The sequence below is a fragment of the Hyperolius riggenbachi genome, chromosome 12 (genome assembly GCF_040937935.1).
Source record: "Hyperolius riggenbachi isolate aHypRig1 chromosome 12, aHypRig1.pri, whole genome shotgun sequence".
In the NCBI taxonomy this organism is placed as follows: Eukaryota; Metazoa; Chordata; class Amphibia; order Anura; family Hyperoliidae; genus Hyperolius; species Hyperolius riggenbachi.
In genome coordinates this window covers 114,518,074-114,531,996 of record NC_090657.1, presented here as the reverse complement: position 1 = coordinate 114,531,996, position 13,923 = coordinate 114,518,074, and the positions used below count along the sequence as shown (strand labels likewise).

The 13,923-nt window shown below is 44.1% G+C and overlaps 1 protein-coding gene across 1 annotated transcript in view; it reads left to right on the top strand.

The window, feature by feature from the left end:
• Positions 1–13,923, top strand: part of HID1 (HID1 domain containing) — a 192,758-nt gene that overhangs the window by 63,380 nt on the left and 115,455 nt on the right. Inside the window, exons 4-6 of the mRNA XM_068263955.1 lie at positions 2,510–2,626; positions 11,373–11,479; positions 11,573–11,692. Coding sequence (XP_068120056.1) covers positions 2,510–2,626; positions 11,373–11,479; positions 11,573–11,692 — 344 coding nt within the window. The remainder of the gene's footprint in view (positions 1–2,509; positions 2,627–11,372; positions 11,480–11,572; positions 11,693–13,923) is intronic.

The window sequence follows — 13,923 nt, the reverse complement described above, 5'->3', positions numbered from 1 at the left end:
TCACTTGATACACTCAGACTAGTTGCTGTTGAAATTAGATTTTTATGGTGACAATACCGCTTTAAGCTCTGTTTCCCAAAGACCAAGGAATGGCAGGGAAGTTTCAACAACATTTATATTTTGAAGGTCTTTCTTGTGGGCTCCACACCCCTACAGAACTGTTCAAATTTAGATTCCTATCTATGGATGGGTGGGCGTTTTGTCCTCTCAAAAAATGTTGAAATTGAAAATATGCCACCAATTTTTAAAGCAGATCCAAGATGGAAAAACTAGCTATAGCAAGTAACTTGTCTATATATTATCTAAAGTTTTAAATGGGTTACACAATAAATCTAGCTGCAAACAGCTTCAACAGTATATGATTATTTCTTCCTGTGATCCAATTAGAGCAGCCATATTTTGCTTGTCATCCATTACACAGCCAAGCTGCGCTGCATCTACACCCCTCAGCCTGTGCAAACTCAACTCCCCTCTCCTCCTCTCTCCACCCCCTTGCCTCTGAAATCTTGTGCATGCTTGAGCAAAAGCCTTCTCCTCCCCAGGCTGAGCTCCCGTGAGCATTTGCAGCATGGGACTCAGAATGCCTAGGAGCTGGAGGAGCTGGGGGTGTGTATACATTCATGTACATGCAATTAGGTAATCCTCTATAATAAAACCCCAATGTCCGTGCCTCCTGTCTCTGTGTAGCGTTGTCCGTGCTTTTGGCTGCTGCGCATGTGCGCAGCACAGACCCGGGGCCAGGGAGTCGAGCGGGCGGCGTGTGAGCAGGCGGCCGGATGTGCGGTGCGTGAGCAGGCGGCGGTCGCGTGCAGCGGAGGGTGAGCGGGTGAGCGGGAGCGCGCATGCCCAGGAACACAGACCTAGAGCCCGTTTTTAAACGGGCTTAGGTCTACTAGTGATATAAAAAAGCTAATGGGGTTGTAAGAATGCCCAATAAACTATATGTAAGGGGCAGAAAAATAAAGGCAGCAAAAGTTTGTCTCAGATCCACTTTAAAGAACAAGTGACACCCATGCTAACCTAGAAATAAAAAACACATATACAAGTAGATAAATACTACTTCTACTTGCATAACAGATGTATTGTGCTATCCACGTAATGATTTCTGTGAATTGTATAAAGGAAAAGCAGAAAATCCTATTCTAGGCAGTGGCCATCTTGCCAAGCTAATGCTGACATCATATCCTCCCTGACTCTTGTTTTCCCCCCTCCCTTCTCTTTCTCATTGTGTATTCATTAGCTCCCCTCCTCCCAGAGTTTGCAGACACTCCCCACTGAGGTGTATACTAACCAGGGCTATGAAGTCGGTACAAAAATCTTCCAACTCCGACTCCTCAGTTTATGAAACTCCAACTCTGGGTAACCAAAATGGCTCCGACTCCTTGACTCCAACTCCGACTCCACAGCCCTGATACTAACAACTGCACTGTCCTTTTTTTATTTACACATCCATTCACTGAGTCACCTCAGCCTTGCCTGTAAACACAAGTAATCAGAGGGTGTTTCTGATAAGGAGCTAGGCAAGGAAATAAATGGAAGAGGAGGAATATATTATAGATTAAAAGAACTCCCAGCATTCAACTGTTTGGCACTAGGGCCAGTGCTCCTAAAGTATGTGATAACTACAAACCATAACAGCAGAAAAAGTTTTGCAAGTTTTGAATGCAGGATTAGCATCTTTCACTTAATACACTCAGACCAGTTGCGGTTGAAATTTTATTTTTATGGTGACAATACCGCTTTAAAGAGAGACTGAAGCTAATTTAAAAACTAGTTTTTACCTTTTTATTTAGCTTAGGATGATGGGCACTGCTAAAACGCCGCATTCCCGTAGCAGAACGAGGGTTTTGTAACCCCCAAATCCCCAGGGCATCCCCGAAATAAAAGGTAAAAACTAGTTTTTAAACTGGCTTCAGAGTCTCTTTAAAGGTAACCTTAACTGAACGGGGGGTAAAGAGTTTCACCTAGCGCTGTTGTGGACCGCAACGCGTACAAAAATACGCGTTGCTGCATATCTACGCGTGCGGAATGCGGCAACGCGTATTTTTGTCTGCAACGGCGCTAATTGCAGTAGGGAATGCGTCCAATAATACGCATGGCGGCTGGCCGACTGGTGAGTCGTCAAAAACGAAACTAGGTGACAGCGGGGGACCGGAGGATTCCAGAGCGGCTCCGAGGTCACAGGGCTGCTGCAGGGGGCTGGTAATAGCCCCAGGTAAGTGAAACTCTTTACCCCCGTTCAGTTAAGGTTCCCTTTAAGCTAGGTGAATTCAAGTTCTCTCATTTCCAGTAACGTCCTCCACCACCCTTGGGTACAAAAGGACACGAAGGAAAGTCCCTCTATATAACTTCAGGGTCTTTAATTCTGTTTTATCCACCCCATTGGGAACTTTTGTTTTTGGGGGGTTTTCTTTAGTACTACAGGCATTTACATGACATTGGTAATAGGAATGTATAGTGTAACACTTCATTTATCAGTACTTGCTATAAAAAGACATTTATTTCACAGGATGAAGATGAAGAAGAAGAAGGATCCCGTCCTCTTGCAGAATCTCTTCTTCTGGCTATTGCTGATCTTCTCTTCTGTCCAGATTTTACAGTACAGAGTCACAGGAGAAGTGGAACGGTGAGAGATCTGTGAATTGCCACCTAAAGAAAAAAATCCACTATTAACAGTACAATTGCTGTGTATAAACCAATGCAAAGATATCGGCTAGAAGGTGTGAATATTATAAGCACATATTATAACCACATAAAAGTCATATAGTAGAAATTCTTGAAGGGAGGCTCTGCTAGTACTGTTCTAAAAACACCCAAGGGTTAAGGCTTGTGCTCCACAACACAGTAATTGATAATGTACCTAAACTTGTGTTCCAACGACACAGTTAAATAATTTAAAAGAGAACCTAATTTCACCAGTCAGTCAAAATAGGGGATACGCTGGCTCCACAAGCACACATATATTCTCCACTTTCAGCTTTAGTCCACAAAAAGGGCGGAGTTTGGAGTCACGTGGGATGCACCAGTAGGTGTGAGGAACAGCGTAGACTGAGGAGTGCGGCGGGATCCGACCGCGGCGGTGCTCGCGCAGACAGATAAGCGCTTGTTCATTTTTTTATGGTACGCAGCATATATGCAGCTTTTAGAATAAATTTCTTTACGGTTTTACACTATGGAGGTCTGCTCTCTATTTTAAAGGTTTATGTTTAAGTATTACGCTGCCCAGGTGTTTTGGAGGGCTGATATGCAATTATATACAAGAAGGGACACTGTGAGTGTGACCCACTAAGGGGGCTTAACATCCCTCAAGTATCAAGTGTTTCCTGGTGGAGGCCCCTTTACACCACCTTTGGAGTGATCACTGGGTGCTTTTACTATACGCAGTATTGCGCTATGTTAAGTTGTTTTTACAGGGTATTTCCATATCTTCTAAGTAGACACAAAGCGGATTTATGGACTGTGATCGCGGCTCCTTTTGTGGACTAGTACTCTTCTAGCAATCAAAGAACAGGCTCTTAAAGAGGGGCTCTGGCAGCAGAAGGGGTCTGATCAGGATCCTGAAGTATATGTTTGGCGGCTGGGGATATGAAAAAAACATTCTGTAATACAGCACAGGCTCTTGAAGGGTGACAGTGAAGTGGTAAAATAAGTACTGACCAGCTGAGTCTTCACTTTCTCTTTGGAAAGTTTTCCACACATTTCCTCTCAGGAACACTACACAGTGATGGTGTCCCACGTGTAGAGACAGAATCCCACATGTAGACAAACCCAGGGGGAAAGCAGGGCCAGCCAGTAACTTTGCTGTCTCATTAATTAATCAATAAAAAACTCATACATTAAAGGTCACTCTACATCTGAAATGCAATTACCCCCACAAATGAAATGCAGCAATTACCCCTAATTGAAAATACATCAACCACCTCACATATAAATGCAGCAATTACCCTACAGTTAAAATGCCTTAATCACCACCCCAAATAAAATGCAACTACCCCACAGATGTGAGCTGAGTGCACCCAAGCTGACTGCTGCTCTCTTAACCCCGTTGCCGTTACAATTCTGGAGGCAAGGGGGCAGCGCAGCACTTTTTCCATTTTTTTTTTTTTTTAAATCCAGTAGCAAACCCAGGGCTCGCTACATGATAGCCGCTGACAAGCGGCATCCCCCTATCCACTCCAATCGCCTTCGGCGATCAGCGTAAGCAGGAAATCCCGTTCAGAACGGGATTTCTTGGCGACCGGGCGGGATGACGTCACGGACGTCGGGACGTCAGAGGGAATCCGGATCCACCCCTCAGCGCTGCCTGGCACTGATTGGCCTGGCTGCGCAAGGGGTCTGGAGGGGGGTGGCAGGTAGCGGCGAATCGGCGGCGAGCTGCGGCGATCAGAAACTGCACGCAGCTAGCAAAGTGCTAGCTGCGTGCAGTAAAAAAAAAAAAATTTAAATCGGCCCAGCGGGGCCTGAGAAATCCTCCTACGCAGGTTACTCCGAGCTGAGCTCGGGATAACCGGCAAGGAGGTTAAGCTCCACATCTTGTCTCAGTTTGGCATCTTTAAAGAGAACCCGAGCTGGGTTTGAACAATGTGATCTGCATAGTGAGGCTGGATCTGCCTATACAGCCCAGCCTCTGTTGGTATTCCAAACCCCCCTAAGGTCCCCCTGCACTCTGCAATCCCTGATAAATCACAGCCGTGCTGTCGACACACAGCGTGTCGCAGCGGCTGTGTTTTTCTCTAAAGTGTCAGTCTGCTGCTCTCCCCACCTCTTGCAGAACTCCGGTCCCCGCCTGCCTCCCTTCCCTCCTCGCTGATTAGAGGGAAGGGAGGGGGGCAGGGTCCGGAGCTCTGCAGGAGGCACGGGAGCAGCCGAGACTGACACTACAGATGTAAACACAGCCGCACAGCGCGGCTGTGATCTATGTCGGATTTCAGAGTGCAGGGGGACATTACGGGGGTTTGGAATACCAACAGAGGCTGGGCTGTGTAGGCAGATCCAGCCTCTGTATTCAGATCACATTCTTCAAACACACCTCGGGTTCTCTTTAAATACATCTGTGCATAGACAGGACCCAACATTCAAAGGAATCCCATTCACCACCTCTCTGGCAATGACTGGGACCGAGCAGAATCTTTGAATCATTTTGGATGGCTAAGATTTAAACTGAATTTATTTTTTCTTTGAAGTCTCCCATTGCTGCACCATCCCCAGCCTGCTAGAAGCTAACTTCAGAATGTGAAACTCTTCAGCACTCAGCTCCTACTCTGTCCTGCAAGTAGCCAGTGGATTAACGCTCAAGAGTGCTAGCTTTCATCACCTGTGCCTCCCATCAATTTATTTCTAAATATATACTATAATAATTTTGACATTTTGAAAACCATGAACGGTTTTAAAAAAGCTATGCTGAATCTTCTCTGATTTAGAAGAACACGGCTTACAAGGGTCCCTTTAATCTCAGCAGGATGCCTGCAGTCAGCTGTCCAAATGCCAACAATCAAGTACACATCTGAGTCCTTTCTCAACACTCTGGCTGGCACGGCAGCTTCCAGAGCGGATCCAACCATTCTATGCTACACTGCGAGAGGCAAGACCTCAAAGGAGAATGGGTTGCACTATGCTTTAAATCCGGTTTAAAAGTCAAACCCTTTGCTATAGGCCCTACCCATTCTTTTGCATGTCTGGCAGCACAACTTTCAGCTGAGAAAAGCATAAACATACTGCTCATCTACCGCCCTCCCGGCAATGGTTCAGACTTTCTCATGGAAATTGCTGATTTTCTATCCTGCCTAGCATTGGAACACCCTAGATGGATAATCTTGGGAGACTTCAAACAAACACAGAACTTCGGTGCATGGGTGGGACACCCATTCCTCCCAGATAGGAAAAGAGATACTTGTCACCATGAATGAGCTGGGCTTCTCTCAAGCCCTTCACCTCCCTACACACCAGAGAGGCCACACTTTAAAAGATCTGGAGTAGCACAATATCTTAAATCAATAAATCAAACCATCCAAACCAATGGAGTCATCTTCAACAGGGGCGCCTCTAGCCATTTTGTCACTCCAGGCGGGAAAACCTGTGGCGGACAGGCCTATGCCTAGAGGCGTCCCTGATCTTCAATGTGAATACAATTGGATGGCTTTCCGTAGATTAATAACTTTGAACCATCTCTCTATATAAGTTAGCCAGTTGTCTGTCTAAGCTGTCTGCATGGCAGAATGGTGTTGGGATATAGCTCAGTGTGCTTTCTTTGAAACCCCAGCTTTAAAACGCCAAGCAAACCTCACAAAATATTGTAATTTGAAGGGGCTTTCATCCCAGCATCTTCAGAACATCCTTAATCTGGATGTACTAGCAGAAGACAGCTTAGGCATCGTCTCCATGGTCCTTAAATATAACTACTGTGCATCCTCTGCCTTTGACTCTATTGCTCTCTTTATGCATGAAACATTCCACACCATTACATCATGCACGAGGGTTCGACAATTCACTAAAGGAACTAAAGAATGAGGGACACAGACTGGAACAATAATGGGGCAAACCCCAGTGCTCAAAGGAAACACACTCTCTACTTCTTCACCAAAAGAATTACCAGGCAGCGATCAACAAGAAAAAGTCCTCTTCTCTATCACAGGAAATTGCAAAAGCAGCTAACAAATTTGCCCAGCTATTCCGCACAGATGACAATCTATACAATCATCGTGCTGGAAGCCCAACATCACATCCTCAAAGGATTTATGTGATTATACTTCTTTACAGTCTCCTCATCTATTTGGTCTGCTATTAAATCCACAACAATGAAAACGTATTCAGAGCCTTGTAAAGGATGCCATAACAGCCTGCAGCCATAGTCTAATTTTAAGACCTGTGTCCTGGACCATGGCCTCCTCACAGTTAATGTAGAAATGCACTCATCAGTTCAGACCAGTATTTCACAAAATGGTAAATTTTTCCTTGTAAGTAGCGAAGTTTACTACCTGTCTGAAAGAAGCAATCATCAGGCCACTACTCAAAAAAACATCCCTGGATCCAGATATTCTGAGCAGTTACAGACCTGTCTCCAACCTCCCCTTTCTGGTAAAAGTTATTGAGAAGGCTTCATATCTTCAACTTGAAGCCAGGCTCTCAGTGAACAACATCTTTGCCCCCCCCCCCCTCCTATAATCTGGCTTCAAGAAGCACCACAGCTGTGAAACAGCCCTTGTGCAGATATCAAGCAAAGGAGGATCCGCAGGCATGACAAAGTGGTAGAAGCTGATATTCTTTATTGAAAAAAGCCACATGAGAAGACACAAAAAAGGCCACAAAAAGACTGACGCGTATCGGGCTCAGAATTCGCCCTTAATGATAGTCATTGTGCAGATTTGCAGTGACCTGCTCATGGCTAGAGACCAAGGCGGGTGTTCCATCCTGATACTGGTTGATCTCTCAGCGGGTTTTGATACAGTTGATAATGATATCTTGCTTAAAAGGCTGCAAGTTTACTGTGGCATTGATTGTTTAGTTTTCCAATGGTTATCATCCTTCATGGCTGCCAGAACACAAAGGTGAACCTTGAGGCCTGTCCAGTCCAACCCTGGTGTACTCCAGGGCTCGATATTATCCCCTTTGTAGTTTACCGTATACATCCTGCCACTCTGCACTGCTATGCTGATGGCACCCAGCCATATTTGTTATTCAAACCCGCCATGACAGACCCCATTCCAAATATAAACACATGCTTAGCTGTCCTTCAGGAGTGGATGAATGAAAACAGCAGAAATAGTCAACACTACTGAGGGTAGGGAACTCGGACCTTACTAGCTCCAAAACTGTGCACGGCTTGTGTGTACTGATTCATGGGGAATTTAAACTTCAGGAATCTATTTTCAGCTTTTGTGAAACCTTCCTTCTTTCACCTAAGGAATATGCAAAATTTAAGCACATCATTCCTTCAGAGGATCTTTCAACCCTAGTTCACGCCTTCATCTCCTCACGGCTGGACTATTGCAATGCCCTCTATGCAGACCTTCCAAATAAAGACCTACACCACCTGCAGCTAGTACATAATGCTGCCACAAGGCTGTTAACAAGCCAACCCAGACATTGACACAACACCAATCCTTTGCTCACTTTACTGGCTACCCATAAAATTGACAAGCCATTTCAAAATTGACATTCAAATCCCTACCTAAACCTTGGATACCTGAAGGATTTGTTGCAACTGTCACACCTTCCACAACCTCAGATCAAAAGGATCCAATTACTTGACCACCGCTAGAGTTCAACTAAAAACCTTTGGAGCCAGAGCTTTCTGTCATGCTACATTCCCCTACCCTGTGGAATGCCTTGCTGAGCTTAATCAAGACCTCTTCAACCCTATACACTTTTAAATCAAAACTGAAAAGCCACCTGTTTATCTGGCATTTATCATCATATAACTTTTCCCCCTACACACATCGATATGTACTGATCTGACAGAAGCTTTGGGTCCTACAGGAGGAAAGCGCTTAACAAATGTTGTATGTGCTGGGCTGCCTCAGAAGGCACATAGTGGCATTTTCACAAGTGGGACTCCTATAGGTTCTAGTTGCCACCAACTACGATAGGTAATTTATACTGTATATTAATTTGCACTCTTCTGTGCAATATGTCATTTGCACTTTGAGTTAAGATTGCCAACTTTTTCGGCAATGAGAATATTTAAATTGGACCTAAACTTTTAGATTGAACACAGCAGCATATATTGGGGAAATAAAAATATAATGCTGTGCTAAATTTGAATAGTATTGAAAGGGTTAACGAGAGTGTACAGTGATTTTACAGCTAAGCACTACCGTTGCACACTTTCAAGTCTCTCTCTCTCTCTCTCTCTCTCTCTCTCTCTCTCTCTCTCTCTCTCTCTCTCTCTCTCTCTCTCTCTCAGATAGGTGGGACCGGAAGGAATCAGCCTTGTGTGGCAACCCTGAACAACTAGTTAGCACTAGACCAGTGGACCTGAACTCTTGCACTAGACAGAAGGAAAAGCTAGAGAAATGCACCTGTAACGAGTGCGGAATTATCTCCGTGGTCAGCGCACAAGATGTGCGCTGACACTGCGGAAATCCTCCACAAATGCCTGAATAACAGAACCCAGCTGTGGTGCAATGCACCTGTAGAGGGGGAATTCCCACCGGCAGATGGAGCTGTGGAGTGCAGAGGAATAAAGCCTCTGCACTGCAACAGACGCCAGACAGGAATTGTACGAGGGAAAGCAATACAGGGCAAGATAGCCCCTAGTGAAAGAGAGTGAGCACAGAGACAGAATGTATGTATGTCCACCAATCTAGTCGCCACCCGGCGACGGTGAACACACAACAGTGAAGACCAAGTGGGAAAGCAATCGCAAGAAATGGCGATTGCTAACAGCAACACAAGACTGAATAAGCACAGAGATAGAATGTATGTATGTCCACCAATCTAGTCGCCACCTGGCGACGGTGAACACACAACAGCGAAAACCAAGTTTGAAAGCAATCACGAGAATGGCGATTTGCTAACAGCGACACAAGACTGAGTAAAGGCAGAGCATAGATGTAGTAAGAAAGACACGGCAAACAACAATGATCAGAACGCCAAGGAAAATAACAAACGCACCAGCTGAACGCGGTCGCCGCACGATAAGCGCAACAGCGACAAAACACGTTAATGGCGCGGTCTCCGCACGAGAAGCGCAACAGCCAAAAACGTGCCAACCCTGACTAACAAATGAACACAGAAAACACAAGCAAACATATAACAAACGCTTGCGAATCGGTTGCCTTACCCCAGGCAACAGCAAGCGTTTGCTCCAGACCGACAGATAAACAGACAACGGGAACAGGTCAGATAGGATCCACTACTCTTCCGCAAGAGCAAGTGCGATCCGTACACTGGAACAGAACTGAAAGGGTCCACTGCTCTTCCGCAAGAGCGAGTGCGATCCAAACAGACAGATCGGTTTTCTGTCAGCCGCCGCCGGCGACAGAACAATCGCAAAGGAAAGACAGAACAATTCGCTGCCGCCAACGACAGCGCAATCGCAAGAACAAGACACGACAGAATATTGTATTGTATTTATACTGCAAAGGTGCATACACACATCAGACTATAGTCTTTGGAAAATGAAAGATCACAGACCAATTTTACCCCCTTCCATGTAGTATGAGAGCCATACTCTACACAGTCTATTCTATGGAGCTGAACTCCCCATCAGAAAAAATCTTTGCAAGATGCTGCACACACAGATGCACCAGGATCAGATCCACCAGGATGGATTTTCAGATCTGCAGATGATTGTCTGATCTGCAGATGAATGTCAGTTAAACAAGGTGTGTATGATGATCTGCAGATCTCATAGACTATGCATGCAATTTGCAGTAACGGATCTTTGGCAGGAACGGATCTTTGGCAGGAACAGATCTTTTGAAGATACTGATCTTTTGTGTCTGTACAGCATCTGTGTGTGCAGCATCTTGCAAAGATGTTTTTCTGATGGGGAGTTCAGTTCCATAGAAAAGACTGTGAAGGTATGGCTCTCATACTACATGAAGGGTGGTAAGATTGGTCTGTGATCTTTCATTTTCCAAATAGTCTGTGTGTATGCACCTCAAGCCATCAAAGGAAGCAGCAAAGCAATTTGCATGACAAGTGGATGCAAATTCCTCACCAGAACAGCACCTCTGAAACTTGCAGAATGAAGACAGGTCTCTTTTTCCAGAGACCTGCAACACTCAGACCTAAAGAATGGTCAAAAAGCTGTCCAGACAGCTGAGCAGATCATTACAGCACCCTGTATGTATATATAGAGTTTAGCCTGTCTAATTCCCTTTTATCTGTGAGTTAGCACACATTATTTATTTAATACCTCAGCTATGTCAGCTGACTGCCACGGCAGAGAGCTTATTTGTAAAAACAGGATATTAACAATGTCTGCTTCCATGAAAGCAGGAAGTAGACAAACTGCAGATTGATTGATTTGTATCCACTATAACAAAGAAATGTGCTTTTTTTTTTTTTTTTTTTTTTTTTTTTTTTTTTTTTTTTTTTAGGTTATTGTGCTATTGTTTATCTTCTAGAGCAGAGAGGAAGTTCTGAGTTCACGTCCGCTTTAAACCTTTTGAAGTTTAGATAAGCTAATGCATGGCAGCATTATTGGTGTGAACGGACACTTCCTTTTCAAGAGTTGACTATGGCAGTTGTATACCATTTCTATTAAATACTTTGATTGTTTCCACCATATGATCATTGGGAATGTGTAAGTGCTAACTTTTATTCATTGAGATGACTTGCATTAAAATGCAATCATATACTGGAAGTTGTTTGTACAAATATCAGAAGTTTATATTTGTTATCCTTGTTGCCCAATCTTTGTCTAGGATGCTGCAGAGGATATTCACACTTTAGACAGCTGTGAATACATCTGGGAGGCTGGTGTTGGCTTTGCACATTCTCCAACCCCTAATCACACACATGACCTCAACAGGTAGGCTGAGCATTCTGGCAGCAAACAGTAAGAATTTGAAAGAATTCTATATCCGCAGTGTTCAGAGATATTTCTCGTATTGTTCTTTTTCAGGACAGAACTACTAAAACTACTACTTACATGCTTCTCAGAGGCAATGTATCTTCCACCATCTTCGGAAAGCAGTGGCACAGCTAACCCATGGGTACAGTTTTTCTGTTCTACAGAAAACAGGTGGGACTGGGACATCTATGTATGCCTCTTCTTTATGTGTACAGTGTTTCTGTGTATTTATGTACGAGGGTCATCCAGAAACTAACAGCTATTTGCTTTTATCTGCCAGGTAAGGTATTCTTTCAGTGTAATTTAACCAGTTCCAGATTCATCCTATTAAAATATACACCCTATGTCTAATTCTGTCAGGGTGCTGATCTCTCTAGACCAGGCATGGGCAAACTCGTCCCTCCAGCTGTTACGGAACTACAAGTCCCACAATGCATTTGCCTTTGAGTCATGACTGTGGCTGTCAGACTCCTGCAATGCATTGTGGGACTTGTAGTTCCTTCACAGCTGGAGGGCCAAGTTTGCCCATGCCTGTTTTAGACTGCGTGCCCGCTGCAATCCTGCACACCCAATTGAGGACATCTCCCTGCATGGATGAGTAGTAGTTGGAGGAGAGTGTCCACAGCGCCCAACATCAGACTGTTAGTGAGGATCATGCCGGTATGATCACTCTGACGCTGGCCATGAATTTTCAGCATGTGGAATGATGCATACATTCAGACGGAGGCCCGCCCCTACGAGTTTCCTGTCCAGTGAGGATGATTCAACAGTGGCTGATGTAGGAAGCAGTGAACACTCTCCTGCAACTATAATAGTGGGTACCCACAGGATATTAGCAGTGACCCGGGTGAGATATATGTACGACTGTCTGCTGGAGGGACTTTTTCTTGGATACAACTATGCAGGCTTGATTTGTTGGAACTGCTTTTCCTTGTGGGACAATGATCTGTTGAATTAACCAACTATATATTGATGCTCAATCTATGCAGCTGCAGGAATATGTATGTGGTGGTGACGTTAGGCGATTCATGTGCATGTGCCAGCTTTAGCTGTACTGTTTTGCTGCGCAGCATGTTAGCGAATTGCAATGGCTTTTCACTGCATTCATTCAGGAAGCCCTGTTGTTTTTTTGGTATTTTACTGTTGCTAACTATAGCATGTAGTCAGCTCTGCATTATTTGGGAAAATCTATTTAATACACTTATAACTGATCCCTCCTTTTTTTTTTCAGGTAGTGAACCTTGATTTTTGTTTAACTGTCATTATTAAGATTACTTGAATCCTTAAACGGAATTGGGAGGCACTACTATAATAATTCATTGTTGAGTAGTAGTTCCTAGTATAATGAGACCACTAGACACCAAAGTTATAAATATATAAAGGGGACCACCAGCCACCAAGGAAACATATTGGGGACCATTAGACACCAGGGTTATAAATATATATAGGGGGCCATTACACACCAGGGAACTGTATAGGAGACCACTAGACACCAGGGAAATGTATGAGGGACCAGTAGACACTAGGGAAATATATGGAGAGGGCACTAGACACCAGCGAAATATATGCAGGCCCACTACAACACCAGGAAACCAGCTTTTATGAGGAAGTGAATGCTAATGTGGATATTGGGAAGAGGTAAATGTGATATACTTGGACTTTGCAAAGGCTTTCAACACTGTTCCCCACAAAAGTCTGGTGCAAAAGTTGAGGATGCAAGGACTGGGGAAGAGTCTGTGTGCATGGATAGGGAACTGGCTAATGGACAGAAAACAAAGAGTTGTGGTCAATGGATCATACTCAAAATGGGTGAGTGTTAGCAGTGGGGTCCCACAGCGGTCAGTACTGTGTGCAGTACTCTTCAATTTATTTATTAATGATCTAGTAGATAGCAATGTTGCTATTTTTGCAGATGTTACAAAATTGTGCAGAATCATCAACTCACAGGAAGATAGTGACATATTGCAAAAGGATCTGGATAGGATGGCTATATGGCACATAAATGGCACATGAAATTCAATGTTGAAAAATGTAAAATCATGCATTTTGGTCGTACCAATGCCATTCAAAATAAACGGGATACAGATGTGGACATCAAAATTTTAGAAGGACTTAGGAGTACTCAACAACAAGTTAAATATAGTTTTCAATGCCAAGCAACTGCAGCTAAAGCTAATAACATTTTGGGATACATTTAAAGGGAAATACACTCAAGATGCTAGCATAATATTGCCCCTGTTTAACTCTCTAGTAAGGCCACATCTGGAATAAAGAATTCAGTTCTGGGCACCACATTACAGGAAAGATATTGCAGTTTTAAAGCAGGTGCAGAGATGAGCAACAAAATTGATACGTGGGATTGAAGGTCTCACTTACCAATAAAGGTTAGATAAACTGAGTTT